The sequence below is a fragment of the Gossypium hirsutum genome, chromosome D13 (genome assembly GCF_007990345.1).
Source record: "Gossypium hirsutum isolate 1008001.06 chromosome D13, Gossypium_hirsutum_v2.1, whole genome shotgun sequence".
In the NCBI taxonomy this organism is placed as follows: Eukaryota; Viridiplantae; Streptophyta; class Magnoliopsida; order Malvales; family Malvaceae; genus Gossypium; species Gossypium hirsutum.
Genome location: NC_053449.1, coordinates 39,172,466 through 39,190,004, shown reverse-complemented (window position 1 = coordinate 39,190,004; position 17,539 = coordinate 39,172,466). Strand labels below are relative to the sequence as shown.

General features: G+C 29.8%; 1 protein-coding gene across 9 annotated transcripts; it reads right to left on the bottom strand.

Annotated features, from left to right (window-relative positions):
- Positions 1–4,468: 4,468 nt before the first annotated feature.
- On the bottom strand, positions 4,469–9,766 carry LOC107918282 (uncharacterized). Of its 9 annotated transcripts, none has more exons than XM_016847804.2 (5): positions 9,556–9,766; positions 8,573–8,605; positions 6,865–6,956; positions 5,138–5,468; positions 4,469–5,059 (listed from the first exon to the last, which is right to left on the bottom strand). In XM_016847804.2, exons 3-5 carry the CDS (start codon positions 6,954–6,956, stop codon positions 4,583–4,585), a joined length of 900 nt encoding a protein of 299 aa, XP_016703293.2. In that variant the 5' UTR covers positions 8,573–8,605; positions 9,556–9,766; the 3' UTR covers positions 4,469–4,582. The 9 variants fall into 9 exon arrangements, with proteins under 9 accessions (XP_016703293.2, XP_016703295.2, XP_040964665.1 ...); XM_016847806.2 differs by lacking the exon at positions 9,556–9,766 and adding an exon at positions 9,285–9,515; XM_041108731.1 differs by lacking the exon at positions 9,556–9,766 and adding an exon at positions 9,272–9,485.
- Positions 9,767–17,539: the final 7,773 nt, after the last annotated feature.

The window sequence follows — 17,539 nt, the reverse complement described above, 5'->3', positions numbered from 1 at the left end:
CCCGGCTTAGCCCCCATATTAATTTTTTATATTATTTTTATATAATTTTTTAAAAAATATATAATATATCAAAAATACTAAAAACATCAAAATAAATATTTTCAAACAAATTGAAATAAATTAAAATATATATACTTAAATAATACTAAGATAAATGTAACTTAACAAGCAAATGTGAAAAACAATAACAAAATTATAATAAAATAAGAGTTATACAATATCCAAATAATAACAACAAAATAGTAGTAGCATAATTGTGAAATGGTAGCAAAATAGTGAAAAAAATAACAAAAAATAGCAAGAAAATAATTTAAGAAAACAGCAAAAAACAATAAAAAAACAGCAATTTTTTTTGTTTTCATATTCGGGTTTGGCCGGGCTCGAGTCAAGAAAGCACCCATTTTCTAAACGGGCCTTATTTTTTGTCCAAGCCCATTTTTTAAACTTATATTTTTACCCAAACTTTCCCACTTTTCGAGCGAACCGACCCAACTCATGAACAATTCTAATACTAAATCAAAACACATACATAAGTTTAGAATTTATATATTGTGGATATGGTTTTATTAAATAGAAATTTTCTTATTATTTTTATTTTAAAATATTTATAAATAGTTTGATAGTAATTATAAAAATATATTTCTAAATAGTGTAATAATCTTTTATTGTACCATGACAGTTTATTTCACATTCAAGTACTAATATATATGTATATACACACAGTTTTAGAGCAAATAAGGCTAGGTAGATTAGTTATAATTTTGGCAATTGGCGCTTTAATTATTTATCATCAATCATAATTTTAAATACTAATTAAGACCCAGAATTAATCTAATATATATTATAGCTAGATTTTTAATAATGAAGGAAAATTGGCTTTTATGGCATGGTTCTTCTGTTGACAATTGGTACTACTAGTGAAAGCCACATGTACATATTAAATAACCTTATTCTTTTGTCACGGGAATAGACCTTTTGTCTCGCGATCCGTGCGGCCTTAGGCGATCCGTTCGTCCAAACTCGCCTAAGTCAGCCTTTACTCAAGTGGGGATTCCTTAAAAACTCCTCTAATGCACCAAATTGAAGAGCGGAAGCGATTTATGCCAAAAGAAGAACAACAAAAAGAGCGCATGCAAAGTGTTTGAGTAAATGCTCCCAATTCTCTTATTCACAAAGAATAATGAAACAATGAATGGAGTGAGTACAATTGAGGGGGAGGCTCTCTATTTATAGTTGAGCTCCCCCAAAACCGACGGTCAATATACATTTACATCAATGGACGAGATTAACCATATCCCTTTATTTTAGGGATTTACAATATATGCCATATCAAATCTAATTTAATCTTTACAAGATATGATTCTCTCAATCTTCTAAGATTAGTTACCAAATTAGCCTAAGTTGTCATATCTTCATTATCGGGCCAACCAGGCTTCAATCTGACATGCTTCTCCAATAGTTCTTTGAATCGGGCCAGTTCTCGTGGGCCAAATGATCTCCATCTGAGCAATAGACCTCCATTGGATACATTTCGTGCGATGGTCACGGGCTTTGAACTACGGCCCGTAACACTTTGATACCTGCGAAATTTCATTCAAAAGATTTTGTACAATTACCTCTTAATATTATATGAGAAATTATACACCCGAAATTAATGCATAGAAATTTGCAATAACGGTAGTGACCTATAATAGCTTTATGAGATATTATACTATCAAAAGTAATGCAATAAAGTGTGGCAAAAACAAACATTAAATTTATATGTTTATATTTGCATTCACCTATTTATTATTTCCAAATATGCTTTAATTTTCTTTCCATATATAATTTCATTTTAGAATTTTTTTTAAAATTTTCTTATTTATTTCATAAATCACAATAAATATTTGAGATTTTAGTGCCCCTATATATCAATTTCAATTTAACTGGAATCTAAACTGAATTTTATTAAAATTAACCTAAATCCAGCCTATAGGTTTATTTTATTTCATTATGGTATTCCCAACCTTAGGAAAATCTAAATTTTAAATTTACAATGGATGATAGAAAATTCTATTTAAAAATTTTTTTCTGTCATAGTTGAAAATTAAAATTTTGAAAACCAAGTTGATTTGTGATATTTATAGTAATAAACTTTTCCTGAAAAAATACTTGTGTTATGTGTGTGACAAATCCCAGACATTCCCAGCTTTCAATTGAACGGCCTCCCCCGCTATTCTTGTATCATGAATTGCTTTGAGTGTAGGTACAAACAATCACGATTCAAACACAAATTAGAAACAATTTATTACTTTTAATAGAAAAGTAAACCTTTCACAATAGAAACCGACGAAATTGTTATTCTCAGAAAATAGAATTTAGACTTAGAAAAAAAATTTAACTATTTTCTCGCAGAATAACAACATTAAAAACTTGTATGAACTCTTGTGTAAATAGCTCTACCAATGTCATTTATTTATAAGGAGAGATTGGAGAATCCTTGTAGAATTAATATAACACAAATAATACTTATGTAATAGAAAAACTAGTCTTCTAGTTTAACTAGAAGAAGGGGGCGACACACCCAAGTTAAATATAATAGGGTTGTCGCCCCTTATTGTTGGATATGGAGCCCTAAGTGTAGTATTTTCATCTATGTACACTTGTATTTTTTCGAATAGATTGGTTTGCCCTTTGTATATTATCCTCAATGGTTTTTGCACACAAAACAAAATGAAAACAAATGTTGGTTCATTGGTTATTTAATGTTTAACTAATATTAAACGCTATTACGTGGTCGGATCATCATACCAGAAGACAACTTGTATTAGTAGATGAACCTAAACATGTCCTTAGTCTAATCGAAAATAAGAAAACTGATTGAAAGACTAATATGTTGTTTATCAAGTCCAATTGGGGAGATATTTTGTCTTGGGCATCAAAGCGAATGACTCCCAGAAGATATGACCCTAGTAGAATAGATCATGAATCTGTTTATAGATTTATTCACTTGTGATGTTAATAATATGACATACCTTAATCCTGAGTGGATAATCGACTACGTATGCGTGACTCATATACTTTGATGTAAGTAAAAGCCTAAGTTCAAATAGATAAGAAACTGAAAGTTGGTGCATTTGGTATACGACTTCTATAGTATGTAGCATCATTAATAATAGTGAAATTATAGCTTAAGACATGAGTAAATAATACATTCTCATTGGTATTACATGATAGACGGAAAGTAAACGTGATCACGAGTCATTTGTCTTTTTGATGAATGACTTAATTACTGTACGATAGCAATTGACTTTTCATGGAGAAAGATGTAATGGTTACCATGAGATAAAATATGATCATATTGGGAGAACTGATTTATCCCAAATAGATTAAGGATATCCTGTGAGGGTAACACACTTATGACAAGGCCATTGGACGAGCAATGGTCAAGTAGCTTTCGTAATGGTATGTAATTGGAGAGAGCTTAATCATGATAATATAATGGAATGGCTTCGTGACTAAATGAGTTTATAATTAATAAGAGAAAAACTAGAACTTAATTATAAATCAGTTGAGCCCTAATCACATCTGTCTAATCGGTCCCTCCGTTAGCTCATTGAAACCATAAATGAATTGCATAAATATTCAAATGAACAGAAATGAATGGAAATGATAAAGTTGTAGAACTAATTTAAGTTTTTTGAATTGTTATTTAATCAATTAATTGAAATTCAAAAATGTAATTAGATTAATTGGTCATTGTGAATCCGTTGAAGATAAAAATTAAATATGTTTTCTCATAAATTCTTTTACGGTAAAGTTACAGTGACTCTAACAGAACTGAGATTGTGATGAGAAAATTACTTAATTGGAAAATTAACTAATTTAAATTAATTTAATAAAAAATATTTTAGGAAATAAAAAAACATGTATTAGTTTTTATTAAATTATAAAGTGTCGGATTAAAAGTCTAGGAAGCACATATGAGGGGCGGCAACCCTAGTTTATTTAGCTAGGGTTTGTTTCCCCTCTCTCCTAGTTGAACTAGAGAACTAATTTTTCTATTAAGGGTCTAGCTAAATTTATAATAATTTCTGGAAAATGATTTACTTTTCTGAAAAATGACTTACTGAAAATATTTTCTAATGTTTGGATGAATCTGTGTAAAATGTTTTCTGTTGTTTGGCAGATTTCCTAAAAATGTTTTTCAGAAAAGTTATTTTTACATATATTAATAAATTTATATACAAAATAATAAATTTGTATATTTTAAATTGTTTTTACATATATTGCAATGATTTATTTATAAATAAATCAAATTAAATATATAATAATACTCAATTATTAACCTACAATATTAACCGTCATAAATTGAAAACAACCAAAGTCAAATAAATTATTTGTAATTGTGTTAAAAAAATTAAAAACAATGGTTGAATAATTATAAATTTAGCTTTCAAACCACAGTCAATACTAGAAATTAATAATATTATCCAAATGCATAATTTATACTAATACAACATTATAACAACAACATTGTCCAAGTGCATAACTAATATTACAACACATAAAAGTATCAATATCTTCAACATTGAGAAAATTTTTAAAGCCAAATTTTTTTATGGTTCTTACTTTTAACTAAAAAAGCTTTGACATCGGATTCATGACTTACTAGATAATCAAACACATAACACAAGAACTCATCATCAAATCCTTCTTCCTCCATCAACATCACTTGTTCGTAAAGTTGTGGTGTCTTATCCGTAGTAAATTGTTCCAAAGCATTAGCAATTTTTCCAAGTTGTTCACCCACAAATTTAATTTGTTCATCAACGACACTTTCTTGAACATTTCTTCTTTTACGTTTAGATGTGCCAGATGAAGATACATTTGTTCTTACCTCTTCAGCCTCTTCATTGTCGCAGTCTACAGGCACTGAATCTTGGTTACCATCATCCAAATTTATGTCAACAAATGTTCTGACAAAACTCCCTGTTGCCATATCTTTGCCAACAACCAAAGCCATTTCGTCATAATGATCAAAGCTTTTATTCAAAAATGGTTCATACTTCTTGTGTGCCTGTTGGATATTATACACAATTAGAATAACAAGTAAAAAACAATTGAAATACACTTAACATATATATACATATATTACCATCACTGTTGCATCATATGTCGCTCTATCACATGTGATCATTTTCATGTTATCATCCCATCCAAAACCACTTTCACCTCGAATTTTGCATATAATCTGCCACTGGTTTTTTACAGTCCTCAAATGATTTTCCACATGCTTTGCATCGCATTGGACTTGGAATCTTTCAGAAATAGCTTCGGCAACTCGATTAATAGAAACTGCTCTGAAAGTATTAGAAGGCTTATTTCCTTTCTGGGCCTCCCCTGCTAGAATTTCAAGAAAAACATGTTCCATCGGCTTTGTCCACCTAAATTGCTTGGAGGCCCCTTCTTTGTTGCCCTTACCCATTCTACATTAATAATTTTCATTGTCAATCATTTCAATATCCAACAAGCTTAAAACATAATAAATTCAAAATCTAACAAGCTTAAAACATAATAAATATCTAACAAATTCAAGACATAATAATTTCAAAATCCAACAAACTAAAATTTCAATATCATTATCCAACCAACATTAACAAAAAAAAAATTAATACTAAAACATGCATAACATATAAACAATTACCCTAAGCCCTAAACCTACCTAATATTTCTAGCCATATAATCAGTCCACATAGTTTGTGCAATTTCGTCTCTCTTAGTAGACCATTCTCTTACTTCTTCTCTTTATTCTCGCTCCGTAAGAGTTGGTGTTATCAAATCAAACTCAGGCTCCTCGTATAATCCTTGATTAAGTAAATCACTAGGATCAACTCCCATTATATGATAATTAATGATACAACAAGCCAAAACTATATCTACTTGAGTCGAAAAATTCCAAAATGGTTCAACATCTAATACACGAAACTGTTTCTTCAAAATCCCAAAAACACGTTCAATAGTGATTCGTAATGATGAATGACGAAGATTAAAGAGTTACTTTACATTTTTAGACTCTTGAGCACTAAACTCTTTTAAATGATATCGGACACCACGATATGGGGTAATATATCCATTTCAGATGCCATATCCAGTATCAGCAAGATAATATTTACCTACAGTTTTACAAAACATAATTAATACTAATAAATTATGAGCTTACTAGAACTATTTGGTATTTAATGATAATTATTACCTTCCGGATTTCTTAATCCTCTTGGGCGTGAAAGTGCATCACTTAAAATACGAGAATCATGTGCACTACCTTCTCAACCAGCTAGAACATAGGAAAATTTCAAATCAAATGTAATGGCAGCCAATACATTTTGTGTCGTCCCCCCTTTACGGCTACGAAATCTTCCTTGAATGCTAAGTGGAACGGATGTACGAATATGAGTTCCATCTAATGCTCCAATACAATCTTTAAAATAAGGATAAAACCTTGGATTGTTTCTAATTTCACTAGGAGTTGACTCTTCGGGTAATCTAATAACTAGTTTATACAATTTCAAAATAGCTCTCAATACAACCCCAAAGTAACAGTGAACTGTCTTAGTTGATCCATAATATCTAGATCCAATCACTCGAAACCTTACATTATGACCAATTATATGTAAAAATATAACTACTTGCTCCCTAATATTAACAGATTTAGATGATTGTAACAAATTATTCCTACTAAGAATAACACACAAATTAAAAAAGGCGATCGGTCTCATCCTTATCACATCAATACAATGCTGGTCACCACTATATAAAATACTATTAATATAATTTTCTCTTTTATAATCTCGATTCACACGAGGGTGAGAAGCAATTTCCTACCTAGTTTTTAATTTTTTAATCCAAATAGCCCCAAAAGCTAAAACTGAAGCCACGACTCCAACAATTGCATTTTGATCTTGATTACGATCCATCTACAGAAAATAACGACACACAAATATGAAAATCACCAACAAAAATATGCAAGCTTTTCATAAATATGAATAAAGTTATTTTTTTCTCCTTTTGTTAAAGGGTTAGAGTTAAGCTGTCTCATAAATTGAATTGTAAGCTTTTACAAAGGCCTAAAAGCTAATCTACATCAAATTTTAACTTTTACAAGTAAATCAAAGCAAAAAAAGAAGTCATAGCTTCTTTAAAAGTTCAAAATTTAACATCCAATTAAACAAACGCCGTAGCAGCATATGAAAATCACTACAAAAAAGATGCAAGCTATTAAAAGCAAAAGATATAATATTAAAAGCTACAAAAAATGAATATAGCTCATGGCTAAATCATGACTTAAAATAAAAAATAAAATTAATTTAAAAAATAATACAATAAAATTTTTGTATTTAAAATGAATTAATCTTCCACAAAATGATTAAAAGAAGCTTGAATAAAACACAATGGAATTCAGAAAGTGAGTTCATGTCACAGATATTGCTTCTGGTATGTGTATTAAAAGTGATTGGGTAATAACTTTTTTTGACACTTCAACTTAATATATATATTAACCTCTCAACAAATTTTATCTTTATTGTTTGTCAAATTATTTCCAAATAGATAAAAAAAAGTTAATATTTTTTAACTTTACTGACGTGATCACATCAACAATTAATTAATTATTAAAAATTAAAAATATTTCAAAATGTCTTTCTATACTTTTTTAATATATTTTTTGAGTTTTTTAAAACTTTAAAAATTAACTAATTACTGATATGAATGCACATGGTAATCCATGCTACACCAACCAAGTTAGATATTTTAATATGATTTTACAAACACCACAAGACGAAAAATTTAACCAAAGTAATTGCTCGTTGTAATATATATTATATATATATCCAAGAATCATTAAAGTTATGGCACCATCCAGTCATAATTTCCAGATTTATAACCTAAAACATTATCACAGCATTATTTGATCTATAAATCAGCAGCAGCACTTTCCTTAAATCCCCCAAACTCACAAATATCATCTAATTATTGGTCTGGTTGGTGCACAAAACACTAAACCATTCACGTAATTAATTAAAATCATTTGGCAATGTACCACTAAAATATACATAGACATGAATGAAGACACTAGAATGGGTAAAATGAGGAGTGTAGTTCCAGGGCCGAGGCCACCAAACTAGCTACAATGACAGAATATTAGAAACATAAAATATTGATCCACCAACTTAAACAACATAGATCCTGACTTAATTTGATCTCCACCAACTCAAAGACAAATCCAGAATTTTCCACTCAAACAACATTTAACTATGTTCAACATAGAACTAGAATTAGGTATAGATTGTTTGCCTAAAAAGACCCAACTCGACAGCCTAGTTATTGCCTAACATCACAACGGAGTTTCAGTCTTGATTCTTTTATAAAGAATTATTTTAATTGTAAACCTTATAAATATATTTTATGATTTTTGCATGACATTGTTATGAAATTGATCCTTGACAATAAACAGAAAAATTTCACAGAAATGTATAAATGGCATGACTGATCAAGAAAATCAAAATTTATCACTTAAAGGAAGAGATAGGGGAACCTTTGACTCTTGAGGCTCCTTGCAAATTGCTTTCTGCAAAATAAACACACATTCCAAAAGGATTTTTAAATTACAGTAATCAAGATAAAAAGATCATAACATAAACATCTAGAATATACAAACAGAAGATTTGAAAGCTAAAATGTTCAACATAGAACTAAAAACCATAAACTAGAGCTGGATGGTTAGCAACAAATAGAACAAAACTCCTGCTTTTATTGAATGTTATAGGGTGAGCTAACTAAAACTATTATGCTTCAAGTTACACCACTTTTTCCATCACAAAAACTTTATGTTCTAAACAAACAACATAGATCTACCTTATCCATCTCATTAGATTATAAAAAGCTATCCCTACTCAAACAACATAGATCTACCTTATCCATCTCATTTTCACCGCTCCACCATTTTTAACTTTTTCAAAAACAGGGTAAAAAAGATATAAAATCCACCTACCTTTCAATTAAATCAATATATCCCGACTTAATTTGATCTCCACCAACTCAACGACAGATCCAGAATTTTCCACTTACAATTTCAAGATTAAGTTCCCTTTTACCTAATTTTTAACTAAAAAATAAAACCAAGGATCTAGAACTATACAGCAAGAAGCAAATCTCAGAAGATCCATGGAAGACAGTTAACAACAAATCTATATGAAAATAAAACAGAAGAGTAAGAAAATTAGGTAAGGTTTACCGATTTCACTTACAAACTGCAGGAAATGATGAAACAAAAAAGATTGAAGAAAGGTAAGAAAATGGAGAGGAAGTGCTGGAAATCAGTGGAATGGGAGGAATTGGAAAGATATTTCATTATTAAAATATAGAGAAAATTCAAAATCTTTCCAACTCCTCCATTCCAAAAATTTTCAGAAGCGGTGTCTCCTTTTCCTCCTTCACAACAGTCTAAAAAATTACAAGCCACAGAGGATTATGCGTCTAAAAAATGAGTAGAAATGAAAGTGGAAATAGAAAATATACCTTTCTAAAGAAAGTTTGAGAAGAAATTTTTGAAGCTAAGACGATGAGAGTGTAGAGAATGGAATGGAAAATGTCTTACTGATTTCAAATCGGTAAGACGTTTTCCAGAACCAAGGAAGTGATTTTACCCGTGTTTGTAAAATGTTTTCCTTTAGAATTCATTTTCCACCAACCAAATGCTGGAAAATCCGGAAAATATTTTTTGGAAAACATTTTCCACCAAACAAACGGAGCCTAAATAAGTATTATTTGTAAACTACTAATTCAACCAGAATTCTTCTATCTCTTTGTAACACCCCAATTTTCTTAAGTTTAAATTGTTAAATTATGTCAAGTAATTTGATTTTGTTCAATAGTAAAGCCTTAGCTTACCCAGAGGTCCCGTGTTCGAATCTAGTTGTGCCAAAACTAAATTTATTTTTGTTATCCTCTTGTTTCTAGGAATCACATATGAGGGGTGGCAACCCTAGTTTATTTAGCTAGGGTTAGCCGCCCCTCTCTCCTAGTTGAACTAGGAGACTAGTTTTTTTATCACATAAGTATTATTTGTATTCTACTAATTCAACCAAGATTATTCTATATCTCCCTATAAATAGATGACACACAACTTTGAAATATTGTTATTCTACTCAAAAATAGTGAGAATTTATTTTCTAAGTATAAATCCTATTTTCTGGGAATAACAATTCTATCGGTTTCTATAGAGAGATATTTACTTTTCTACTGAAATTAAGAAAATTATTTTTGGTTCTATGTTTGATTTGTAATTTTTCGAATCCACACTCAAAGCAATTTGTAGCACGAGAATAGTAGAGAAGTTTGTTCGGCTGAAAGTTGAGAATGTCTAGGGTCTGTCACGCACAAAGCATATGCACTTTTTAGGAAAATTTTATTGTTATAAATATCACAAATCAGCTTGATTTTTAAAATTTTAAATTTCCGTTATGATAGAAAATCGTTTTGAAACTGGATTTTTTCCAACAATTTTATTAGAGTCAAAATGTGCTTTGTTTATAGTATGAGCCGATATTGAAATTTTCTTTGTTCTTCATGTTTGGTTAATTTTTAAGATGTGACATTCTTATAATTATTAGCATGTTTTGGGTTATGTATGCGAATGAATGTATTATGTTATTTTTACTATTTATATGATAAAATATTTTTTTCCAAAGTTGTGATTCCTAGAAATTAAAGTGGTTGTAATTATATTTTTTTAATATTTTTGGGACATGTAATTAGAATGTGGACTATCATCTCCATATAGATTTTATTAATTATTTTTTTAGAATAATTCATGTGAGCCGAAAACGGACATAATTTTTTTGTAACCGAATTTTTTTGGCAAATCTTGGAGAATCAATACACATCAAGTACTGATTGAGACGATGCAAACCTGACCCGATCAACAGGCAAAACATTCATTCATTAATATCTTTGTATTATGAAAATATTAAAACCATTATCAACAAACAATATGCTTTAAGATGATGCATTTGTCTTACATTAAACCTTGAAAACATTTGCAAACTGTTGTAACACCCATTGAATTAGGTCAGCTTAGGCCAATCTTAACCAACTAGTAAAAGTATAGATTTCCATCCAATTAATCTGTGAACCTTATCTCTTAGGTATTCACCCGTATTAATAATCGCTTCACATGTGGTACAATCATCTTAGTGAATATTTGTTGAAAGAAAGTTATAAAAATGATCCAATTTGTCCACGTGTTTTTATAAAAATGTCTGGATTAGATTTTGTGATAATTGCTATTTATGTTGAAGATTTAAATATTATTGGAACTCCCAAAGAGCCTCAAAACATAGTAAAATGTTTAAAGAAAGAATTTGAGATGAAAGATTTTAAAAAAAGAAAGTTCTATTTTGGACTACAAATCGAGCATTTAAAGGATGGAGTTCATGACTATCAATCAACTTATACATAAAAGATTTTAAAGAATTTTATGCGGATAAAACACATCCTTTGAGTACCTTGATGGTTGTAAGATCACTAGATGTGAATAAAGACTCATTTCGTCCTTACGAACATGATGAAGATTTTCTTGGTCTTGAAGTATCATATCTAAGTGTCATAGGGGCATTGATGTATATTGTAAACAACACATGACTTATATAGCATTTCTTGTAAGCTTGCTAGCAAGATTTAGTTCTTCTCCAACATATAGACATTGGAATAGAATTAAACATGTATTTAGATATCTCAGAGGAAATGTTGGTGTGGGGTTATTTTATTTAGGTGATTCAAAATCTCTATTAGCTGGCTATGCTAATGCTGGATCATATCCACATAAAATTCTATCTCAAATGAGATATTTATTTACATATAGAGGTACTGACATATGATGGTGTTCAACAAAACAGACATTAGTTCATGCAGAAATAATTACAATGCATGAGGCAAACCGAGACTGTGTTTGGCTAAGGTTCTTGACCTAACATATCCAAAAAAAATGTGATTTTTCCCTATAGGAAAAATATGCCACCTATCTTATAAGAAGATAATGCAACATGTATAGCTTAATTAAAAGGTGGTTACATCAAAGGTGGTGGAATGAAACATGTTTCACGAAAACTACTCTTCACCCATGATCTTGAGAAGAAATGTGATATAGAAGTTCAATAAATTTGTTCTAGTGATAATTTGGCACATCTTTATCCCGAAGCATTGCCAACCATAACGTTTGAAAGACTAGTATACAATATTGGAATGTGTCGGCTCAAAGATGTACTGTGATGTTGCCATAATCTAAAACATGTACTCTTTTCCTTTAACCAATGTTTTGTCGCACTGAGTTATCTTGGTAAAGGTTTTTAACAAGACAAATTGTAATAGGAGATTGTGTATTCTTTTTCCTTAATTAGGTTTTTGTCCTATAGGGCTTTTCCGCATAAAGTTTTAACGAGGCACATTTTCGTTGATGGACATCTAAGGGGGAGTGCTGCAAATCCATTGATAAATGGATGTCCATACAACTCCCATAACCCTCAAGAATTTATGTTATTGTAACCCTAAAAGAATTTATAGGGTGCCCTAATTCTCTTATTTATGTTTTTTGTAACCTATGGTAATTAAGACACTATAAATAAAGGGTATGTATAAGCTTATGATGTGCTAAGTAGAAAAGTAAAATTGTCTTTTCACTTTTGTGTCTACTCTTCTCTCTTGTTACTATAATTCTCTTAGTTTTATAACATAATTCATTTTTTTATAGTTTTCTTTTATTCAAAAAGTTTGTTATATAATCAAATATTAAAAAAAATAGTATTACATAACTAAATCAAACTGAAATTATTTAAAAAAATTAATAAATATTAATTATAATTCAAAATGTAATTAGAGAAATAACCAAATAAAAATGTGAAAATAAATCAAGTATAGTTTAAAAATACATTAAATTCAAAATGTTTCAAATCATTGCATGATAAATAACCAATTAGCTCTTTTGCTAATCAACATAAATACAACGGTCTTCTTTACAACAGTCACTCGCTATAACAACATTTCGCTATAACAACCAAGTATCTAGTAGAACTAGTTTTTATGTTTTATTTTAACCTTCTATAACGACTTTTCACTTATACTAACAATCATAGTTATGAAGTACTTTTTTGTTAAATAAAAATAATCTTAATTAAAATATTATTTTAATAAAATGTTTAAATTTCACATGAAAAATCCATTAATCATATTTTAGTAAATGAAAATTAATGAATAGAATTAAAAACATCAATTCAATAAACTATTAAGTTCCCTAATTAAATATTCTACTAAGATTTAGAATATCATAAATTTATAAATTGATTACTTGAATTTAAACTTGTGATAAATTAGTTAATTTAATTTGATAACTCATACAGATTAATTAAACTTGTTAGATCGATGACCTTCATAATTAAACTTGAATTTAAACTCGTCTTTTAATTTTGTTGATTTGATTTTCAAGTTTTTTTAATATAATTCTCACTTTCTTTATTTGATAAAAATTCAGAATATAAATTCTATTGTAGGTTTACAACAATAATTTTTTCTATAACAACATTTGGCTTTTTTACTTTAATAATACAAAAAAAATATCAAAATGGTATTTTGGGAATCTGATGGTGCCTTCCTGACAGGCGGCACTATGGTCATTTGACCATATCGAGCCCCGTCATCGAAACTTTGAGCCCATTTTCACCTTCATGGGTCCCAACCACACTCAGAAAGGAGTATTCTTTTCACCTTACATGTCACCCTCAAGTCTGATCATCCTTTGCCTGAAAAGGTATGGCTCTAGCTCGTACGCTGTGTATGTATTAAGAAAAGATAAGTTGCAGTCTCAAATTAATTTATTGAAGTATCAAGAACTTTTAAAACATATGTTGAAACTAAATTTTACCCATTTTCACAACTTATCTCTGCTAGTCTGCATTCTTGTAGTCTCGGTGGAAGTTAGCCACAATGTGTCGAATGCAAACGGATCTCAACAGAACACCAGAATGCCTGATCACGACAATTATTCCCTTCCCCACTATTGGATATGATGTAAATATTGTTGTTCCTAACAGAATAAGTCCGCAAGTTCGTCAGGAAGAATTCTCATGATTCCATGTTCTCATTGTCCACGATGACAAATACTATCGGAAGCAAGTTCTGGTTCCTATTTTGAACAACCACAATGAGTGGGATCTGCATACGTTTGTAGAGGGGAAATGCCCGCACGCATGGATCGAATGTCCAGAACATTCAGTGGAAAACTCTTTTTCCCAGTTGTAGTTGGTCGTTCGGGCCGTAATAAGGTCGTGTCTCTAACTCAATGACAGTCCCTGGTACGTACTCTTGCATAGCGGCTATCCACCCCTGTAGCTTATTGTACGATGCATCCCAATCTCTGTAAAACTATTCCATGACCATCTATTTAGCTATCCATGCTTTCTAGTATGACACTCGGTACTGGAATCGTTTTTGCATTTTGGCAATCAATATTGAAACAAAAATGGCTGGCATGTCCTTCACCATTGGCATGATACATGTACAGGTAGTTTTGAAATTAAGTTTGCGGTGATCTTGTGTCACACGTGTTGAAGTGCATGTGTGAAGCTCAACAAATTTTTGAATCTCCCACATTTGCGACTTCTAGATAAATGCGGCTCGTACCCGCCAGTTGCAACCTTCTGCTGACCTCCAACACTCCTCAATGTACAATGTCGGTTTAGACACAACGATTTGTAGTCAACTGACAAATTCATGATATACCGCTTAATGGCAAATACGCACTCCTTATTGGTTGCAAATTTTTGGCCCATAAAAACCTCCTCACATCCAGAATCTGCAGCCAACCAGTGAGTAGTTAGTATATCGGGGTACTCGGGGAACTCGGATGCATGCGTCGCATCGAGATCTATGTTCGACATGTGTGCCCTAGGATCATTGCGTATCACAATGTCTCGATTCGGGTTCCCAACTAAAGACGTGTTAACATTTCCATCGTCATTCGCGCCTTCATCATCAATATCATCTAGGGATCTTGTTTAGATCATGACCACTAAAATCTTCAACCTTATGATCAGAAGGATCATTAGTATCATATCCATCACCACCATCCACATCGGTCTCAATCACCACCGGATGTATTTGTAAATAGGGACTTGGGTTAAGGTTCTTAGACGTAGGTGGAGTATTAATATCGATGTCGATCCCACGTACAGTTACTCGTCTATCAATGAACGTTATTGAAACTACCGTACATGGATCTTGAACTTCATGTTCTTCACTTAATGGAGTGAAATCTTCAGCTAGCTCCATATTAGCTAACTCAGCAAACAAATGAATCAGATCAGTTTGGCAACTCAAATTCCAGCAATAAAGAGCGATCATTGTCTTTACGTCTTCATCGTTTACTAGTTCCATATCGGTGAATTTAATGGGATCTAACGAAACTAGAAATTTGTAGAATAGTTTCGAGATCTTCCTCCCACAACGTCTAATATTTTTTGCACTGATATTTTCCTTCATTTTATCAACTGATGCATTTCTATTAAATCTCATAACTATTTGTTGACAATATTCAAATATATATCCAACTATTGTTAGAAAATTACTCCATCAAAATAAACGCATGCGAAAAATTGATTACCCATCTTTAATACTAAATCTGTAAAAATAATTAAATTTCTCAGTATACAATTTTAAAAAAATACCATAAAAAGTTAAATAATTAAAATTACAAATCAAAGTAATAAAGAACATAATACCACAAATTCAAACAAATATTAAATTTTTCCCACAAAAAAATATTTACAAATGTACCTTCAAACTGAATTAAACTACAAAATCAAACAAATATTTAGTACTAAAAAGAATTAATTACAAAAAATAGCAACAAATAACTACAAAAATCAATTTACCTTTAAATAACAATTTAAGTGCTGCTTCCTCTCTTCCTTAAACAAAAAAAATTAAACAATTAAAAAATAACAATAAACACTACACTAAAAAAATTAAATAATTAAAAATAATACCTTTAAAAAGCAATGAATTTAGAAACCCAAACTAAACCCTAAAACACTTATCCTTTTTTTTTCCTTTCAAACCCTCTAGTTCCTCTTGTATCTTCTTTACTACTAAGTTGTTATTTCTTTTTTCTTAAAACCCTCGTCTTTCTCTTCTACTTCTCAACTAAGCTAAGCCCTCTTCTATCTTTTCCTATCTTATTTTTTCTTTAAACCATCTCCTTCCTCTCTTCTCTAATCTAATCTCTACTCTCTCTTTTTTTGAATCAGCACACATTTTTTTCAACACCCAAAACTATTTATAAACTACAAAATCCCATTTCTCAGTGAAACCTTGAAATGTAGCGTTAATGGGTCTAATCAGACTGGTGCCGCCTATCAAGAAGGCACCACCAGATCCCAAAATATCGTACCCGTATCCCGTATTTTTTACTCATATAAAGCATTGTCGTATTTTTTACTCATATAAAACAGTGCCGCCTCTACACCACCCTCAACCACCCACAACATACCATTTTGGTAAATAATGTAGGTGGGATACCATTTTGGTATTTTTGTTTATTTTTGTATTATTAAAGTAAAAAAATCACAGCATTTTGTTATAATTATATAACAGTCACCTCTTTATAACAAACAAAATATTGAGAAACAAATAAGACAAATAAAATTACTATATAGAGAGTTAACTATATAACATATCCTTATATAACATGTAATAAAAAAACACCAAATGAATTTTTTTAGGAAACAAATCAATAAATCAAAATTTTAAATATTAGAAGATAATAAAATGTGTCTAAACCAATAAAAAAATCTTTCATAAAAAACCAATATCATTAAACCTCTTATTCACATCAATCTTATAATCAAAACAACTTAGAGCAATAGAATGGTTTTTATATAAAACTATTTAATACTTTTTACCAATAACCTCTTGACTTTACATGGTGGTAAGATTACTTTGTTTTTGTGATAATGAAACCTTAAGTTAATTTCTAACAATCTCACTACTTATAACCCATTATAAAAAAAATCTACTTATATCCAATTATAAAAAAAGTAAAAAAAATAAATTTTTATAAGAATTATAGAAAATAATAATACAAAATTGAATTTTTTTATTTAAATATTCTATAAGACTAATTTAAAAGAACTTAGAGAAGTAGCTACATAATTTCAAAAATGAAAATATTTTTAGTCTATTTATACACTGCTTCAGAAGTAAATTTTTATTTAAAATTTATTGAATTTATTTGTAATTACAAAAAAATAATGTGAAAAAAAAAAGAATTAAGTTAACTTTAATAATAAAAAATTAATTTTTTTAAGAACAAAAAGGAAAACATAATTTTTTAGAGAATTAAAAAATAAAAAAATAATATTAATTAAATATTTTACAAAAGGTGTCTTGAAAGAATTCAAAAAACACTTTCCAAATATTTTGGAAATATGAAAATATTTCATAAAAAATAATT

Excerpts from the sequence above, each read along its gene's own strand:
- LOC107918282 (XM_016847803.2), bottom strand. The coding sequence starts at position 9,388 with ATGAAATATCTTTCCAATTCCTCCCATTCCACTGATTTCCAGCACTTC. Across the intron at positions 5,469-8,572 it reads AGGAGCCTCAAGAGTCAAAG|AATGGGTAAGGGCAACAAAG; the intron begins GTTCCCCTATCT and ends TTATTAATGTAG. Across the intron at positions 5,060-5,137 it reads CATATGATGCAACAGTGATG|GCACACAAGAAGTATGAACC; the intron begins GTAATATATGTA and ends AATATCCAACAG.